Source organism: Rhipicephalus sanguineus, chromosome 8 (genome assembly GCF_013339695.2).
Source record: "Rhipicephalus sanguineus isolate Rsan-2018 chromosome 8, BIME_Rsan_1.4, whole genome shotgun sequence".
NCBI lineage: Eukaryota > Metazoa > Arthropoda > Arachnida > Ixodida > Ixodidae > Rhipicephalus > Rhipicephalus sanguineus.
The window spans coordinates 3905065-3924189 of record NC_051183.1 but is presented as its reverse complement, the minus strand read 5'-3'; the positions used below and the strand labels follow the sequence as shown (position 1 = coordinate 3924189).

The 19125-nt window shown below is 43.8% G+C and overlaps 1 protein-coding gene across 1 annotated transcript in view; it reads right to left on the bottom strand.

Moving 5' to 3' along the window:
* Positions 1–686: 686 nt before the first annotated feature.
* LOC119402508 (uncharacterized) overlaps positions 687–19125 on the bottom strand; it is a 32662-nt gene continuing 14223 nt past the window's right edge. Inside the window, exons 9-14 of the mRNA XM_037669659.2 lie at positions 18557–18712; positions 15365–15520; positions 14962–15117; positions 11939–12091; positions 4235–4399; positions 687–730 (exon numbers count right to left, since the gene is read on the bottom strand). Of these exons, the coding sequence (XP_037525587.1) occupies positions 687–730; positions 4235–4399; positions 11939–12091; positions 14962–15117; positions 15365–15520; positions 18557–18712 (830 nt within the window). The remainder of the gene's footprint in view (positions 731–4234; positions 4400–11938; positions 12092–14961; positions 15118–15364; positions 15521–18556; positions 18713–19125) is intronic.

Here is a 19125-nt window from a genome sequence, read left to right as displayed (position 1 = left end):
CAAATTAAATGAACATGTTTTTTTATCGACGAGAATGGTTTCCCTAGAAAAGTTCTCAGTCTCCTGTTGTCGCCGAATCCGAGTTCTTCATACTTACGTATCGAATAACCAGAAAGCTAACTAGTGGGAGAAATAGACCTTAATTATTGCCATGCGTGGTAAATTAGTTGGAAAGTCTATTATCTGAAAACGTAGTACTGTTGTGAGCTGGAGCCCATTCGCCATCAATTCAAAGATCTTATTGAAATTAAATTTGTCACTTGAGGAAAAGAAGAAGACTTGTACGGATACCAGTTCTTCATTCCAGCAAGAGTATTATAAAAAAGCCTAGAGCGACCGTTTAGACCACTGGAAGATAAGAACGATACTAAAAAAGTTGATAATTCCATAAGGTACTCACACTGAGGCATCTTATCTAAAATAGAAAACGCAACATGCTTCTTTAGCACGATAGAAGTTAGGTGCATGTACGGATAGTATCTTGTATTCGAATGTCGAACAGTCGGATTTGCGCATATAAGACTACTATTACAAAACTGATACGTCGAAACAGGCACACAAAAAACCAAGCGTGATCACTGTTTTCTGTTGGGGTACCTGCTGTTGCTTTCGAAATAATCAAGCTTCACTGCGAATACATACCTCGTTGTTGAGTAGTTTAAGCGTTCCACTTTCTTGGCCCGAAGTTAAACTCCGGACACTTGTGCGCCTCCCGGCAGCGCTGGTGCACCTGCACGAATAGCGTTAGAACAATCATGTACGGTAAATCTTGGACGGCACATTTCATCCCACCCATTTCTAATAATTGTACATATTAGTGATTTATGAGGATTTCGTTTCATAGATATGGATATGACCATCAACAAAAATGCCACTACGAACCAGCGTAGTATTAGTAGTGACCTCATGCAAACGTGCTTTGTGCAGTCTTGGAGTATAGAGTCTTTTCATATGTTGTGTTAACACCGAAATGGTCGTAAACAGAATATCAGAAAAATCACAAGCCCAATATTAGCAGTTCATTATGGACGGTAAGAATCCGTTGACAATGACTGACTAAACAGCTTCGTTGACATATCGAAGAACTCGTCAGCTAGATAAGCTCTCAGGCACAACTCGCCTTTATGTATTGGTAGTCACGTCTGTGATTACTTGTGACGAATGTAACCTGTTAGCAATAATGAAGACAATAAGCAAGTATTATATGCGCATTTCTTCAGGCCCAATTTGGAAAAATAATGCAATCAAAAAAGTTGTAACACTAGGAGGGTATCACTGGGTCGGTTCTTCAAGGGTCGTAGGCTCCCAGCAATGCGTGCATTAGGATTCATTTCCTCTTCTGATCGGATAAACTTATGAAAGACTGATATCGCTTTCTTTTCGCTTTCTGTTCAGCAATTTCGCCTTTATTAAGTGGAGACAGACTGTGGGACCAACGTTTTTCAGGTAGGAAATGGCAGCCTGCGTCAATGAGGTCATATCCTGTAGTACGGAAAAAAATGGCGAAGCTTGCACTAAGCTGCGCAACGCTTGAAACAGCAAAACTGGACGAAAGCTGAAGACTGCTCTGATTGCTTCTAGGTTGTTTCTAGGCCCTAGATAGGTGATGCAGGCTGTTTCTAGGTTGCCTATAGGTCCTTGACCGGCTTTACCTAGGTGATGCTAGGTTGTCTCTACGTTGACTCTGAGTGCGTAGCGGTTCGAGGTAAACCACGGGAAGTCATACCCGTGACAAGGACGTAGAAACTCCGGAGACAAAACCTCGCGATGAAACCCAGCGTTCACACCTCTGATAGATCTATGGGCTGCTAATTCTAGTTGTTGCTAGGCAAAGCTTGGTTGTAGCTTGGCAGACCGTGGTTGTAGCTAGGTCGTCGGTAGAGTGGGCCGGCATCTTGTCGAGTCTTTACGCATACCCGTTTGATGACGATATTCTTTCTCACCTTTAGTGGACCAGTGGTAAGTAGTAAAATTTACCCAATTTCTGTGGCACATCCCCCTTCATGATGATGATAGTTTTCGCATAGGCCGCACGGCACATACCTGTAGGCCGCGCAAATTGCCTGTAGCTTTAACAGCTGCGCTTTTAAAAAGGTCACCTGATGTGTTGTGTTTAGTGTCAACACATTCGGCCTTTCATAACACCCATCTGTAATAAACTGTGCAAAAGAAGTAATAGCTAGAACATGTTCTTCTAGATAAACTACAATAAAACAAGTAATGCAGGTGAGTGTTTTATTTTATTTCGGAAATATATGAAAGAAATGCTCAAATTTTCGCTTTGTGGAACATTGTTAAGGAGTGGTCATGTTATTCTCACATTATTTGAGTTTCGTGTTATTATATTTTAAATAGCCAGCACATATTAGAATATTTATCAATAATGGCTATTGAACATTCGCTATTGTCACTCACCAGCTCGCAATTGTGCAGTTTGCGTTCCGGTGATGGCAGACTGCACAGTAGACTGAGATGGGCGGGTAAGGTTAAGAATTCTTTGTCGGTCAGAAGGCGTAAGACGCGGGTACTGCACTCCTGCGTGCATAACGTGGATATTTACCGTGTAATTTTGAAGGTTTAGGCTGTCAAGAGCCAATTGCGACAACAAAGAGTCACATCTGTAAAACGTGAATTATTCTCAAGCCTTCAAAATTACATGCAAACATTCATGGCTCATGTCGTGATAGTAACCGACGCTGACATTGTCTAAACCATGACAACGTCTTTTTTGCCTGTACCAACGATAGTTTTTATTTACGATCCGTTCGTCCGTGAAATAAACCGCTACTGGTGCCGCCGTCAGCAAGTAGAAGCCTTGCATGCCACCAATTATGCCCGTGCTCTGCAGCACGCTCGTGTCTGGTAAATCTCAATTTCAATGTACTCATTTTAATTATGAAATAGTATAAGCAGGTAGACCATGCCTTCTATCAGGCTCCTCGACCAAGAAATTGTTTTTTATACGCAGAGAGGCGTAATGCGCAAGTAACTAGCCATTGGAGCCCATTGTGGCAATGTCTCACTCATAGCGCCAGAAACGTTACCTCATGTGCTCTGATCATAGAACATTGTAATCCGGACTGATTCACGACGTTGCTACCCAGTTTGCGTTATGAACAGCATCACGCTGTCATTCTCGTTCCTTCCCGCAACATTTGCACAAAAATGCTAACTTTAATCCACATTTTTATGCTTTGTAAACTCCTTCAACAACAAGCACATCTCATTTGCAAACACCTTTGTTCACTTGAAGTGTTGGTTATATTTGTACAATGTGACAATTTTAGAAAACTCTGCACTGGTGTGGGCATTGCTGTTCGGCAAGCACAAGGACCACTCTGTCATGGCATCCCAGTTCGATTGATCGACTGAGCAGTCCTGCTACTAATACCAAGCTTTCTAATCGATGCAGTTGAGTGCAGTGAAACGGACTTCTTTACAAACAGTCGTAGGATACACGTAATCTGATTATCTCATATACTTTTACTACACAATGTGGTAAATTAACAAAAAGACCTATTCTGTACGCACAAATTATAGGGACTCTGCTATCAACGACAGAGCACAAGTTCGAGATTGGTTTACATCGTGGTTTGCACAAACATAGGTATACACCCTGATGAAGATTTATGCCAAACAAATTTGGCAAAGTGTTGCACACATGCCATCGTTATTTATTTGCATGTTCCTGAAATATATAACCTGTATTTGTGCGTTATTTTCGCGTATATTATACGACGTTTCTTCTAAAAAGTGTGCATAAAACTATATGCGCCGAGAAAGGTGTATATTGCGACATATTTTTTGGGTTTAACATTTTTTACGTGAACTGTGTTACAAAATAAGCAAGATTAATTGAGCAACATGCATTTGAGAGTCAAAGCTATCTCAATTCATGAAGTATTGCCTTGTAAACTAGACATGGTAGTTCTGCGGAAGCACCACAAGAGGAGGAGGGGGTATGAAAGGGAAATATAGGATTCACGCATTTGTGCAAAGTGCAAAGCCAGGCGTATTTGCTGATAGCTTTGTCTACGAACAAAGCTAGAAGGAAATCTGTGTTTGAAACAGGTAACTGAAAAATTGGCAAAAGGGATGAGTGCTTATATCCCCTTCCTGCTGTCATGCCTTCAAGCCCTTTCTTGACTTTTAGAAAACGGCTCATGAACAATGCAAGTGTAAATAGTTCGGTGTATAGGTAACATACTTTCCCCGTATATTCGTTATCACTTACCTCGTACGCAAGCGTGCCTGCATGTTTGTATGGTAGGGAACTTATTTCCGTGTAGAGAACAGTCGTATAACATGAAGCAAGTTCCTGAATAGGCGTCGTAGGCGTACATAGCATATACGTCAAACATACAGAGGGCAGTTTTCAACGGTGCCCCACATGTTTCCACTGCAATAGCAAAATGTTCGTCAACAACCATCACACAAGCAGAAAAGTTGCTTTTGAACGTCTCAAGAAAGACAAATGTGTTACACAATCGTATGAATGACAAGCACTATTTTCAGAGTAAGATTAATTCGCAACAGGCACGCCTTCTATCAGTAAAAGATAAACAGTAGCAGTGGTCTTCATCGCTCATGGAGGCTAAAATACCAGGAACATGTAAACAGAAAATATATACATTTTCAATTACACAACATAAATTAAGCATTTTAGAAGCTAGAACAGCAGTCATATCTTGACGTATGTATGGAATTTGTGGTATTACACTGTTCCTTAGTTTTTCACTAACGAAAAAACCGTAGCATAGAAAAAGACACGAAGTTTCCATAATATATTGGCAAATGGTTTCACATTTGCAAGGAAAGAACACTACGACAAAAATGTCTCTTTCAAAGCACAAAAAAGAGTGTCCCATTCCCGAAAGGGAACCTTGAATGCAAACATGACACGAAAACCCCGGTAAATCGAAATGCTCGCTTTCAATAGTTTAAATATTTTTCAGTGATTCATAAACACATATAGTATAGTTTCATCTACACTTCTTTGTGTCCAAAAAATATTAAGCGCAAAAATTTTATCCTGTTAGGCCTGAGCAGCCGCGATCGGCGCGAGCTCCTCGCCACCCCTCACTTTCTCAATATTTTTCGCACAGTAGCTTTGTTCGCACAGACGTGAAATATTTCTGCTGCTGACTCTTCGCAGCCTACGTGGAAGAATGACACCTTCCACGTAGACCGCCACGCGTGCCGGATTGATAGGTTCGCCTGTTGCATGGGCATGCACAGATAAGTGTTCGTGCCATCTTTCTTTTCAGCCGTTGTGCGTCTCTTCAGTTGTTAGTCGGCGTTTGTGGTGTCCTGACTTCTTTCTTGTGTCCGTGTTTGCACGCCGTGTCTTTTTAGAATGAATACTATCGCAAGTATTTTGGCAATATGGCCGGCGAGCAACAGCATCATTATTCGCACTACTATCGACAGTATTGTCACGTGGTTGCCACGGTGAAGAATGTTGCAGCAAGAGTGGGAAATACGGTGCTCTTTATTTGGGCGAATTCGTGCCCAGAAAATCAAAACTCAAAATACAATTGATACACGCTGCGCACTGATATCAACGAGAAGAGTCGTCGGCCATCAAATAATCTGATCATCGCTGGAACGCGTACTATTTTTATATCAGTCATCGAACTTTCGAGCGTTATCGCTGACGCTCGCGTAAGCTCTCGAATAAATTCGCGTCCGGCGCGTAATCTTAACAGAATGATGTCAAACAATCGTGAAGCTTCTCAACATTTCGGAGCGGTCGGCGGCAAACATTGTTAACACCCTATGTCGGTGAAACCCGAATACATATAAACAAACCAATAAACAAGCGTGGCAGTAATATCGCTAGCAATATGAACCATGGTACTACCGACTGCACTATCGATAGCTTGACTGCACTATCGATAGTTTAAAAAAAAAACTATCGAGACTATCGATAGTCAATTTACCGATAGTTCTGCATCACTATTGTGTTGTCGTTGGTCCCTCTGTTCCGTTTGCGTCTCACGGACCCTACTTGGCTCTACCATAAATACGTCCGCAACATTCCTAATGATACTGCCTCTTCTCCTCTAAGGGAATGTCGGCCAGAGCATTGCTCGGCTTAGGTTGACACGGCTGCTGAAACACAAACTAACAACGTGTCGAAACACCTGTTTCACGTGACTGCTCCAGTGAACGTCGTTCTATTGCACAAGACGATGTCCACAGAAAAAATAATGTTCAGAATTAACTTCCCCTTTGTACCCGCAAAAAGGCGCATGAAAGGATGGGTTCAGGAAGGTGTAAAAAATAGTGCTGAACATTTCAAAGTACGGAAAATCAAGACCTGAAGCAAGAGACTCTAGTGCTCAATGCTTCTGTACAAATAGCTCACTATAAAATTTGGCTTCATTTGGCTGTACTGCATGGGTGCAAACCTCTTCTACTGAAGTGCAACGCTACAACGTGTTCAGTCTGACTAAGCTCCTTCGCGCCTAAATGTAATGTGAAGTTCACAGTCGCAGGACCTCTGCAAAGAACAAGCATGCGAATGCAGAAATTTTATAAGCAACTACGGTCACTTGTTTTTCTTTGTTTCATTGTTTTATGCCACTGGGAGAAAACGATGTGCCTTAACTCCTTCTTTCAACCATGTTTACACCTTGCCAAAACTTATAATAATGGTCGCAACAGAACTGTGGCACACCTTGAGGCGGCTCAGATCTGTGATGGTATGTAGACATTGCTCGACGGTCAGAACAATAGTACGCGATTCTTTTCCCCAAGGGGTCCTGTTCAACTCAGCGTAACAGCTAGCCGGAACAGAATTCAGTTCCATTAATCAAAATACAGACTATGTTGTAACATTGAAACATAAGCTAACGCTGTTATACAGGAATATCAAAATATACACTTTTCATTCAAAAGGAATTACCCAGGGGCAAAATTTTTGTTAGGTACAACCGAAAAAAGCAAGGACTGGTAAAGCCAAGTTAAGATAGAAAGCACACGGTGAGAGGGGATGTTATCTGTAGTCTTCAATTCAAATGTAGTAATTGTTAGACAAGGGCGAAGGAAATAAAGGGCGACGAAGAGACTGCCCTCCGCCGGTGGAACCAAATCCACGGCGTCATGTTGGTCTAAGTTTGCACTACGAGTGCTCTCATGTACCACGGCCTGCTCTTCACTAATTTCCAGCTGCCCGATAAAAAATCATAATCACTAATGTCTACCACCATTCAACTTAAAGCTATCCTAAGAAAAAGTCACCGACGACTACGATACTCCCAATGCAAGTTCTGAGGCCAGCGTTGTGTTGGGGCAACGCTAACTTTGTTTGAAGGTTTGGCTACCTACAGTTGCAGCACTGTAGCATTCGCTACATATTGCTACAGAAACTACCAACACTCGAGTGCTACACACACCACTCTGTGCATTGCAAGCGTCGCGAACCAAGCAAAAAAATCACAGCATATCCACGGGGTGAATGATGATGAGTGGGGCTAAGCTACGGAGGGAATCATCTGTAAACCGTGAAACTCTTCCGTGAAATGCTCCCAGTACATAATATAAAGAGTGTGAAACATCGTGTATATATTAAACATCAAACTTTTATTGTACTGTTGGTTTACGTGGTCCCTTCATTATCACTTGTGATCGGTGAAATGCAAGGAAGAAGTCCGCTCCCGAGCGAAAGAGCGCCAAGAGCGACCGCATTCCCCGCTCGCCCTGTGCGAATTAAAGGCAAGGCTAGAGGAAGACAGGACGCGCGTTCCACGACGCGAGGTCGGTAGCATGCCCAACGAAAGCCAACGGAACGCGATCGTGCAAGTGCTCCGGCTTCGCATCGCCTCATGGTTCCATTTAGCGTCCCAAAACCAAACATATTGCTCAAGGTGTGCCTTGCGTTTTTCGTAGAAATAATTTCTTTATCATGTACATTAAGACGAAAAGTTGAAAGCTCACTAGAGTGTATCGCCCGCAAAGTATGTCTTTTAGTGTGATTTAACTCTCGTACGGCAGGGTCCTCGCGCCGTTGCCGGTCCACCTCGCCCGTTGACGATCGGGCGAGGTGGCTACATATAACTACTACTACTACACTTAAGAAAAACATCTGGCGTTCTTTCGTTCTGCTTTTACAAAACATCTGGCGTCTTTCGTTGGTTTATTTCATCAATCAACGGCGTTTGAACAAAATTTTATTGTTTAATCACGCACAGGAGAAATCTCACCAGGCACTACCTTGGAGGTAAACAATGGCTGCTAATGGCAATGAGAGACAGAAGAAGTCGGCTTTTAGCTAACACTTACACTTCTACTTCTACTAACGTTTCCTACTGGAACATGCCAATGGCTGCTAATGGGGAATGAGAGACAGAAGAATTCGGCTTTTAGTTAACGCGCACGCTGCGAATTTTTTATTGTTCAACAACGCACAGGAGAAATCTCCCACCGGCACCACCTTGGAGGTCAAAGCGTAAGACTTGTTACTCACTACTACGACCACGACGACTACGAGGGACGAACGGGTGCCGCCTTAAGGAGCTTCGCCCCTAAAAACCGACTGCGCTCGAGCGCTATGTAGACCATTCTGTGTATTGCAGGCGTTGCGAACCAAGTGAAACGCCAACAACCCCGTTGCGACAAGCGAAGTCAAGCCTCAGTGCACGTTCCTGCCCTGCATGCGCACGAGCTGTGACCGAGGGGCCGTGCTCACGAGCTCTGATTGACGGAAGAAGAAAGCGAGGTTACAGGCTTACGGCTCGTGATATTGACTGACTGGGCTTATGGGGTCATTGGTGAGGTCCAAGATCTCCGCATTGGCTGTCGTGGGGTTTCCGTCTCCTTTCAGTGGATGCCGGCACACGTGGGAATCACCGGTAATGAGCACGCGGACACCCTTGTCACAACCGCCCATCACCCTGGTGCGCCCCTTACACGAGCAGATGCTGCCTGATTTATCGATGCAGCGCTTGAAAGAACTGCTCACGACCCTCCACCCGGATGCCAGAGTGGCCAACGCCAAGAGCCCCAAACCTCTCCCAGAGGGGGACATCACTAAGCCGGAGCGCGCCACGCTCCTACGCCTCCGCACGGGCAGTGTGTGGACAGCGGTGCGTTTGTACGCCAAGGGAAGCCCCCCCCCCCCCCTCACCAACCTGCGAACGTTTCGGCGACCCCGAGACTCTTGAGCACCGCTGTGTTTGCCCAGCGTTGGCGCAGGAACGCTCAAAGCTCACTACTGCCTACAGGCAACAGGACCCCCTGCTACGGCCACCAACGACCTCCAGTTCCCTTCGCCTACAGCCTCTTGGAGTTTGTGGAGGCCACCGGATTCAGCGCCTACCGTTAAGCGCCCGCAACTTGCTGGACACTCCCTTCAACATCGGCCTCCCCCATGAATGGAGGATACCCTGGCTGTTTATTCTTCTCTTTTTCTCTCTTCTGCTATCTAGTTTATTTCCCACTTCGCCTTCCCCTGACGCTGCGCCGTGCTTCCTGTTGGGCTGCAGAATGAGGCGTCATTTTCACAATAAACACCACTACTACTACAGACTCCGCGTTCGTTTTCATTCGTCCTCGTTATCTCTATCGGCTACTCCGACAACGCCAAAGCCAATGGCAACGCCGCTCAACGCAGGAACAGGCGCCTAAAAGCTGCGCTCTAAATAACTTCTGCACCATGTAACACTCCGTAACACTTCAATGAAAACCGTCCTGCAGGCTTGGTAACGCGTTAAGTACTGCAATTCGGGACCACACTACTTTCAAGACAAGAGAGACTCAGTGTGAGAGACAGACATTAAAGTGCCTCGACGTTCTCAGCCAATCGCATCGGTCCTGCCATCTGCAGCTACGGGCACCTCACGTGGTGTTGCACGCCCTCCGGAATCTGCATGCCTTTGACTCCGCGACCATGCCATATGACGACGTCATCAAGCGGCATCACGTGACTTAAGTTTATGCGATATGTGAGCTCGTTATGACGTCACATGATGACGTCACAACGTGACGCGATTGGTGACGTAGGTAGTGTTAGTCTGTACCAATTCATTCGCCTGTCCTACTCTTCTCAAGGTACAGCTCCACGGGACACTTTCATCTTAGTGCAAATAAACAAATAGAAAACATGGAAGAAAACAATAATGCCAAAATGCACAGCAGACTGCATCGGAACTAATTACCGGAATGTAATCTGGGCACGTTCGCTTGATTCCTTAATTTTGGAAAAGTGAATGAACCAACGATTGTTTACTATAGTGCGCTAGTCAATACAAACATTTATAAATAAAGCTTCACTGACAGCATCTCCTCATGTGCACTAGCGCTTTGTTCAATTACGCTTGCTTTAATTATGACTATTTCGCCGACTGTATTAGTGACAGGTATACCATATGTCGATGCTTCGTAGTATTTTACAAGTGACAAGCTTATTGACTAAACAAGGGGAAAATGTCGAATAATATGCTGCCATATAAATACCGAAGCAACAGCAGGCCGCATCACGTACCTAAATGATTTTCTTGTAGTGCCGGAAGGATGTCATTATAAGTTTTGTTCCGCATTATTCAACTGAACACACAATACTTTAGCTCTACTGGATGGTTCAAGAGTGCAATCGATTGTATGACATCAATACCATCATCAGCCTATGCTATGTTCACTGCGGGACGAAGGAAACTCCTAAGGATTTCCAGCCCGCTCTGCCCTGCGCTCGCTCGTTCAATTTTATGCTTCCATATTCTGACATAATTGGCTTCACCTAACACTTTCTGGTCCACGTTCACGGTTCCCGTCTCTTGCCACCCATTCACACACTATTAGTGACCATCGGTTATCCGTACTTCTTACGATGTGACCTGCTAAGGCCCACTTTTAGGGGCGAAGCTCCTTAAAGCGGCACCCGTTCGTCCCCGTCGTAGTGCGTAACCAGTCTTAACACTAGTACCAGATCTTGACCTCCAAGGTGGTGCCGGTGGGAGATTTCTCCTGTGCGTTGTTGAACAATAAAATATTCGCAGCGTGCGCGTTAATTAAAGCCGAATTCTTCTGTCTCTCATTCCCCATTAGCAGTCATTGGCATGTTCCAGTAGGAAACGTTAGTAGAAGTAGAAGTGTAAGTGTTAGCTAAAAGCCGACTTCTTCTGTCTCTCATTCCCATTAGCAGCCATTGTTAACCTCCAAGGTAGGGCCTGGTGAGATTTCTCCTGTGCGTGATTAAACAATAAAAATTTTGTTCAAAACGCCGTTGATTGATGAAATAAACCAACGAAAGACGCAAGATGTTTTCTAAAAGCAAAACGAAAAGACGCCAGATGTTTCTAAAGCAAAACGAAAAGACGCCAGCTGCTTAACGAAAGACGCCAGATGTTTTCTAAAGCAATGGTTTTCTAAACAATGAAAATTCACAGCGTACATGTAAAAATTAAAGTGAGCTGCAAGTCGTCATAACTCTTATCGAACCTTTAGTATAAACGCGCCCGATCTCACGTCTGTGATGATGTACTGGGCAGAATTCACGGAAGATTCACGGTTTACCGATGAACCTCCGCAGCTTCGCCCACTCATCATCATTCACTCCGTGGATATGCTGTGATGTTTTCCTCTTAATATCTACTAGGAATCGGGTACCACTCTTCGTAAGGTAAGAAAACCCACAGATGATTCAGCCATGACATCATACAATCTAAGAAATGCGAACATCGCTTAAAATAAGAAGGAATATAAATCTTGAATAAAATGTTGTAAACCTAATCTATCTGTTTCCTGTGGCTGTCCTTGAGAGCCTGAACTTGTATGCCCTCATGAAATTGAACAACCAGTCGGATTACGTCAGAATACTCAAGGGCGCATGAGAACAACTTGTCTGTGATGTCTGGGAGCTGCTCGCTGCAGAACCAGAAGAATACCGAGAAAAGAAAAACAGCGCAAATTCCGAAAAAATGCTAGAAATCTGACTTACCTGCTCCTTGTAGCTGTCCATGAGTGCTGGAGCCAACAGATACTCCTGAGGATGACGAACCAGTCTGATGACTCACAGATGTACCAGAGCCACTTATGTGGCTGGACGTTTGCCAGCTGCTTCCTCCAGAAGTAGTGGTTTGATGTTGCCCACCTGCGTGCGACAAGATCATGTGACTTTAGGTGTGCATTTAAGGTGTTTAATGTGTAGATGTGCCATATCATAAGGCGAAAGCCTTTGATGCATCATCAAACGCGAAAATTGACCGTCGGCAGCCTGCGGCGGCGTTCCGTGTCGATGGCGTCAACACAAGTGACGCAAAAAGTCGTCACGTGATGACGTCACCATAACTTATCATGACGTCACAAATCATCAAAATTTGTGACGTCACTATGGCGTCATATAGCGTGACGTCACACGACGACGTCATCACATGACATCCTCGCTTGGTCAAAGTAGGGCCGATCACGGAGGCAGTGCTTAACCTGCTGATGTGCACAAAGCTTGCAGTGCCTCCGAATGCTCTGATCCTTGAGGCAGTAAGGAAACAACGTTAGGTGCAAAAATATCTTAGAAAGGGGCGGGGGATGTTCAATGCATCGAGCGGGAAGAACAGGAAGAATCAGAAGATTGCGTTCGCCTTCCAGTCGTCCTTGGTGAATGCATGAGAGGCTCTGTGAGCTTTTGGGACAATTTTTAGACAAAAAAGAACATTTGTGAGTATTTTAGAATGCACGACACCGTGCATCGGTTACTTGTCTTTCTGAAGCATGAAAGATAATTCAGAATACAAACCGCTCATGAATCTCCGAATCGCTTGCTTCAAGGCCAAAAGATGCGTAGCTTGAGATGAGATTGCGTTATCAGACTGGCATACCCCAAGTGTACTTGAAATCGCCAAGTCCTGAGTGGGTAGTACGAAGTTACGTAGTCCATCACAGCACTTTTATGTCTGACTGAACGCCTTGAAGTTTTTTTTTTTTGTAAAACGGAAAACCGCGGCGAAAAAGTGAGCCTGAAATTGATCGCTCTAACGGGCAACGGCGGCGGCGATGGTGGGGAACAACCACGTCACTGAAATTGGCTGTTCTAAGCTCATAACAGCTTAAGCTCTAAAGCATTAGGTACACACCCTTGAATATGCCCGTCCTTGCTAGTAAATAAAACGGGCATTTAGAAAAAAAAATCTAGGAGGATGCTTGAGCTTAGCCGTCAACAATATAACGCGATAGCGTAATCGTGAAAAAAACAAAACTTAGAGGACGCTTGAGCTGCGGCTTCATCTGTAGAACAGGATAGCGTAATAGAACCCTGTTGGCGTCTCCTCCTCAATCTTTAGCCTTGCTTCGCTTCTCAGTGGACACCTCAACCGTGCTACTGAAAAATGAATCTCTCTGCGTCTGTAAATCGGCTCTTTGAAACTGTCCTAGAATGCATTGTAGCAAAACGGCCATTTGGGCTAGTTGCTGTCGATTCATCTTAAGAGCAAAGTTGGGGAGGCTCGAAACAAAACGGGGACATAAAGAGAAGACCCACCACACAGGCGCACACTCGCAACTGGATGTTTATTGAAGAGGCAACACATATAACGCTTAAAACTTGGGCATGTGGTGCAGGTTTTCTCGCCTATGGAAAAAGAATGACTTGCCAAATCTGACTTGACGCACGTGCGTCACCCATTTTTTTTTCTTCCTTTTTTTTCTTTTTTTCTCCCCACCCCCATTTTCCGTCGTGACGCGTGTGCGCCAATCAGACGTGGAAAGTCATTCTGTTTTTATAGGCGAGATAAGCTGCACCACGTGCCCAACTTGTCATAAGCTGCACCAACGTGCCCAAAAACTATGCAACTAAAATACCGTTCTTCTATACAAATGCACAGATTTGTAGCCTAGGCCTGCATATTTTGCGTGGTGTAAGACCATATGCATGTAGATGGAGAACTCCGCTTTCGTAAAGCGTTTCATTACGTGGACAAGGAAAACATTCAATGTATTTTATGTGCTGTACACTATCTAAAATAATTGAAAACACCTCTGTAGTGCTGAGTTCAGTTATGCGTCAATTGCTACATGTCCTTAACATAAGCCTCCAAATTATCACCAAGAGAGATAGTGACAAAACGTTGAAAAACGCCAGGCCTGCGCGGAAAGCGCAGCACAGTCACAGCGAAAGCTGGAAGAGCGGCATTCTAGAGCCTGTTGTAAACTCTCTTGGGGCTACTCACACAAGTACACTAGCAAAGTACCCACTACGCTATAAATCACAATATTTGTGAAGTCGGGAAGCACCTACAACGCCATTATTCATCATTGTGCGCAGAAGCGAGGTTCCAGCTACACGTAAGCCCATAAGCCATCAACCATTCCCTGAGGAAATGGTTGATGGGCTTATGGGCTTCCTTGGCAACCAATGCAAGTGCACTTGCGAGGAACCCACTACGCTATACCTCATCATAATTTCTGTGACATATGGAAACAGCCACTATGCCATTTTTCGTCATTCAACGGAGAGCCGTGGTACCCGCTAAAAACATGCAAGGCATTATGCGCACTTTGTTGGTGTTGTGCCTGATGACGATGAAGAATTATTGCAGGGACCCTTGTAATGAGTTGGAAGCATCCAACAGCCCACTCGTTGCGCAATTCGCATTGTGTGACGCCTGGTTACAGAATTCGCGTTGTGTGGGGCGTGGTTGTTATTTCACTCTTCTACCACACTAAATTACATATGTTAATGTGGTTCCTTCTGGACATGGAGCCTGTATAGCGTCTTCTTGCAAGGCAGTTCCAAGCACCGGCATTGCTCTGAGGTACAACACTGGGCTCTCACGCAGAGGGCCCAGGTTCGAACCCCGTTCCATCCTGGAAATTTTTTCTTATTTCGTTTTTTTTTATTTCGAGCGATAGTGGTTACGGACACCGGCGGCGGCGGTGGCGGCGGCGGCGGCGGCGGCGTACAACTACGGTGCCAAAAACGGCCGGTGAAATGATCTCATAACAGCTTTCGCTGTGAAATATACTTGCCTGTAACAACTTGATGTCCTACAAGGACAGAGTGAGAAGGCGATCCTGAGACAGACGAGCCGTGTTGGCCACTCCCAGTTAAACCATTATAGTTCGTGTGGATGGAATTTTCAGAGCTACCAGTTGTGCCACGGATTGTGTTCTGCTGACCTGCTCCTGTAGAAGAAATAATAATAATAATAATAATTCTCAGGCAGTTCCAAGCACCGACATAGCTCTGAGGTACAACACTGGGCTCCCACGCAGAGGGCCCAGGTTCGAACCCCGTTCCATCCTGGAAATTTTTTCTTATTTCGAGCGATAGTGGTTACGGACACCGGCGGCGGCGGCAGCGGACAACTACGGGGCCAAAAACGGCCGGTGAAATGACCTCAAAACAGCTTTCGCTGTAAAATATACTTGCCTGTAACAATTTGATGTCCTACAAGGACAGAGTGAGAAGGCGATCCTGAGACAGACGAGCCGTGTTGGCCACTCCCAGTTAAACCATTATAGTTCGTGTGGATGGAATTTTCAGAGCTACCAGTTGTGCCACGGATTGTGTTCTGCTGACCTGCTCCTGTAGAAGAAATAATAATAACATTAATAATAACAATAATAATAATAATAATAATAATAATAATAATAATAATAATAATAATAATAATAATAATAATATTAATAATAATAATAATAATAATAACAATAACATTAATAATAATAATAATAATAATAATAATAATAATAATAATTCTCAGCCCATTTTAATGTCTATTGCAGGGCTTATGCTCCAATAATAATAAAGTTCTCTTGTCTTGCATGAGCCGATTCCATTTTTTTCCTGCAATTTCTTCTCTAAAACACTGCCTTGCTCGGCTTCTTTAACTTTCTCTTGCTATGCACTCCGTTGCTCTAAGTGACCACCGGTTGTCTATCCTACGCATTACGTAGCTGGACCACGTCCACTTCTTGAGCCTGATAGGTACACCCGCCCAAATATGTAACTTGTGCAACGGTGACTTTGCTGTGTGTCAATGTCATATAATGGAACGAAGATGAAAAAAAATTGTTTTGTAGGCAGGTGATTTGTGGGCATGCATTTGGCCTCACTGTTTTTGAAGCTTAATTCAATTATATGAAGAAGACATACACAAAAAAGTGCCGTTCGCACACGGTAGTAAAAGATTTGCGCAACAGTACTAGAATATCAGCCACGCATGTGGGTTGTATTACCCATTTTGCTGTCTTGCGATTTCTTAATGTAACATCTACTATTTTCCGTTCCACTGGGCTCTGCGTGGGCCTAAGCTTATTCTCGAGTTTTCTTGCTCTCATCGAATTTGATTCCTATATATTAAAACTAGAAGCGTCTAATAAATGTATACTTTTGGTCTGAATGCGGGGAGGGGGGGGGGCGGAAATTGGCAGTCAGGTTTTAGTAATGGCTGCTGTATGCGCTCGAGCCCACCTCTTTCCTTGAGAGGAGCTCGTTTTCATGTGTAGGCATCCCTGTTAGCATTTCACCACGGTATACGGCATACACGGCAAGTACTCAAAGGGTTCGTTGCCAACTGCGAATTCCTTTTTTTTTTCTGCCAGGCTATTATTCATAACTTATGTCTTCAGGATATTCAATTATAGGCATATTTTAGTACTATCTCTGCTTGAGTCGTTAGCCATCCCTTGCTGAAAAGCTATTGTCATCTGCAAATCATAGGTTGCTGAGATATTTTACGTTAATATTTTCTATTCATTTACTTCCTGATTATTCCCAGTTCTAGGCACAAAGTGAACAGCACTAGAGGGATTGCATCGCCTTCTTTGACGCCTTACTCGAGTGCGATCCTGTAAAGATGATTAAAATAAGAAGCTTCCATAATAAATAGCAATTCACAAAACTGCAATAAGGTACGCATTTGGGATGGTTGGTTCATGATTAACTGAAGACAGCGCTAAAAGACGGGACAAAGAAAGGACAGCGCCGTGGTTTGTGTCCTTCGTCCCGTCTTTTAGCGCAGTTTTCTACAGTTAATCACAAAACTTCATCCGCCTAGAATACCTGTAGCAATTGAAACGTTAGGTTAAAGTCATGTTGTAATCTTAAATAAAAAGTACTTAACCTGTGTACGATGAAAACAATACATACATCTCGTATACCCTATACTAAACATACAGGATCGAGTTTGAGAGATAGCCCAATAGCACTAGCGTCAACGTAGACTACTGGGTGTACATCTGGTACTAATAATGTTTCTTTATTTCTAAAGAATTACATTTTAGGGGTGAAACACCTTAGGACCTCCGCTTGTCGGCGTGCCATGTCCTCGTCACGGTCGATCATAACGGGTACGCGCCACAAAAATTGGGTAAATCCTACTACTCCCCACCGGTCTATAGTATGCATAATATGAGTTAGAGGTTCTTCGTTATTGCCTAAAACATTATGTTTGGCTTAGCGAGGATTTCAGGATCCCCGACAAAATTTACCAAAGCGCCCATGTTTCTTTTCTAAAACCACAGGCGTGCATCTCGACGGTAAAGTCATCTATTTGAAACGCCACTTCTTTAAACTTATCTGCAAAATGATGGTGCGTTAGTGGACCGCTGGCGAGTAAAGCAGTAAAGAGCAAAGAATTTGCTGAGGTAAACACCGGTGCACGCCGCATGCTTCGCCCCACCCCAGGTTTCATGTTATTGGAGCTGCAACGTCCTTTCCTACGTGCCTCTTCGCCACAATTTTTAAAACGTTTTTCCTGTCCAAAAAGCATTTTTTAAGATTGATTTACAAACGTATCCAAAATTACGGACGGTTCCGCCTGTCAGTTTCTCCAAAACTTTAGGACTTCCTGCTGCAGTATGCTAACCATGTAGCTCAACTGAACTTTTTTAATAAACCTGACTAATATGCTACGAACCACTGCACTGCTGCGAAGCTTCACGCCCCTCTTTAGGTACTGTAGTTGGATACAGGTGGCTGCTCTTATGTACCCAGAGTGTTATATAATAGAAGGCATTCGTACACATATCATCATTCGTAACGCATCCTAACGCATCTCCTAACGTAACTCCTAACGCATCCAGGACCCAAAGCATTGCCGCAACAGCTGTTGCAGCTCATGGTTCTACAAGCTGCCCATCTAAAATGCTACACGATTCTGACTCACTTTATTCAGAGTGCGTTCCTTACGTAAGGTTTAGGCTGACAGTTAGCAGTACTGTTCACGAAACGTTAAAAATGAGACTCGCCTGCCAGCACTGTTCAACGCTCTTCTATATGAAGTGTTGAAAAGTTCTGTTGAACATTCAACACTGTCTTATTTGAAGCCAGATAAAAAAATTTGTATACGAGGTGAAACAACATAGACGTGCGCAGACAGAGGAGCATATGGAAATCATAGTCAGTTTGTCAGAGGTAGTGATGGCCTACTGGCACTCGGTAAAGATTGCGCCTTTGTATCAGAATTTGGAAAAATCCTCCACCTATAAACTTCGGCTAAGTTATTTTGCCGGAATGTGTTATATATGTCACGCTGCCTTTCGCACAGCATTATCATAACGACGACTTGGCAATCGCAAATGCCAAAAAACCTTACAGTACATTTGACGTTCGACTCACCTGTTCCCATTCCGTTCGTTTCAATCTGTAGGTGTGCAGATGACCCTGTGTGCGACTGATTGATTTGGTGACTCGAGGATGAGAGTGAATGGCTTATTTGGCTCGACTGCTGGAAGCTGTTTGTTGTGGAACTTTCCATATTATGGTGCGCACCACCTGTAAAAGACATTGTTATTACCCACAGATAAGGATTGCCGATGACGACTGAAAATTAGCTTCGAGAACGGAAGGCAATCCTAGAGTTTTATATTACTATTTACTAAATATGAGAAGACTAAGTTTTGGTGCATGAAATACGATAACGCGAACCAGGTGACCATCACAATGATTACTTTTTACTGTATCCAATAGGTCGAATTTTAACACGTAGTTAGGCTGTATATTCTAAGGGAAGTTACCGTTTAATGAGTAAAACTGCACAAAATATTTTCGGCACTGTCATTTTGGTATGTTTTTAAAATTTACTTTGTCTAAAATAAATACCTATATTACTCCAGCGCAGGACATCTACTGTATTTTATAAGAGAGGACCCACTGTGTGAAGAAATAAAATAAAGGCAACGTTTTTC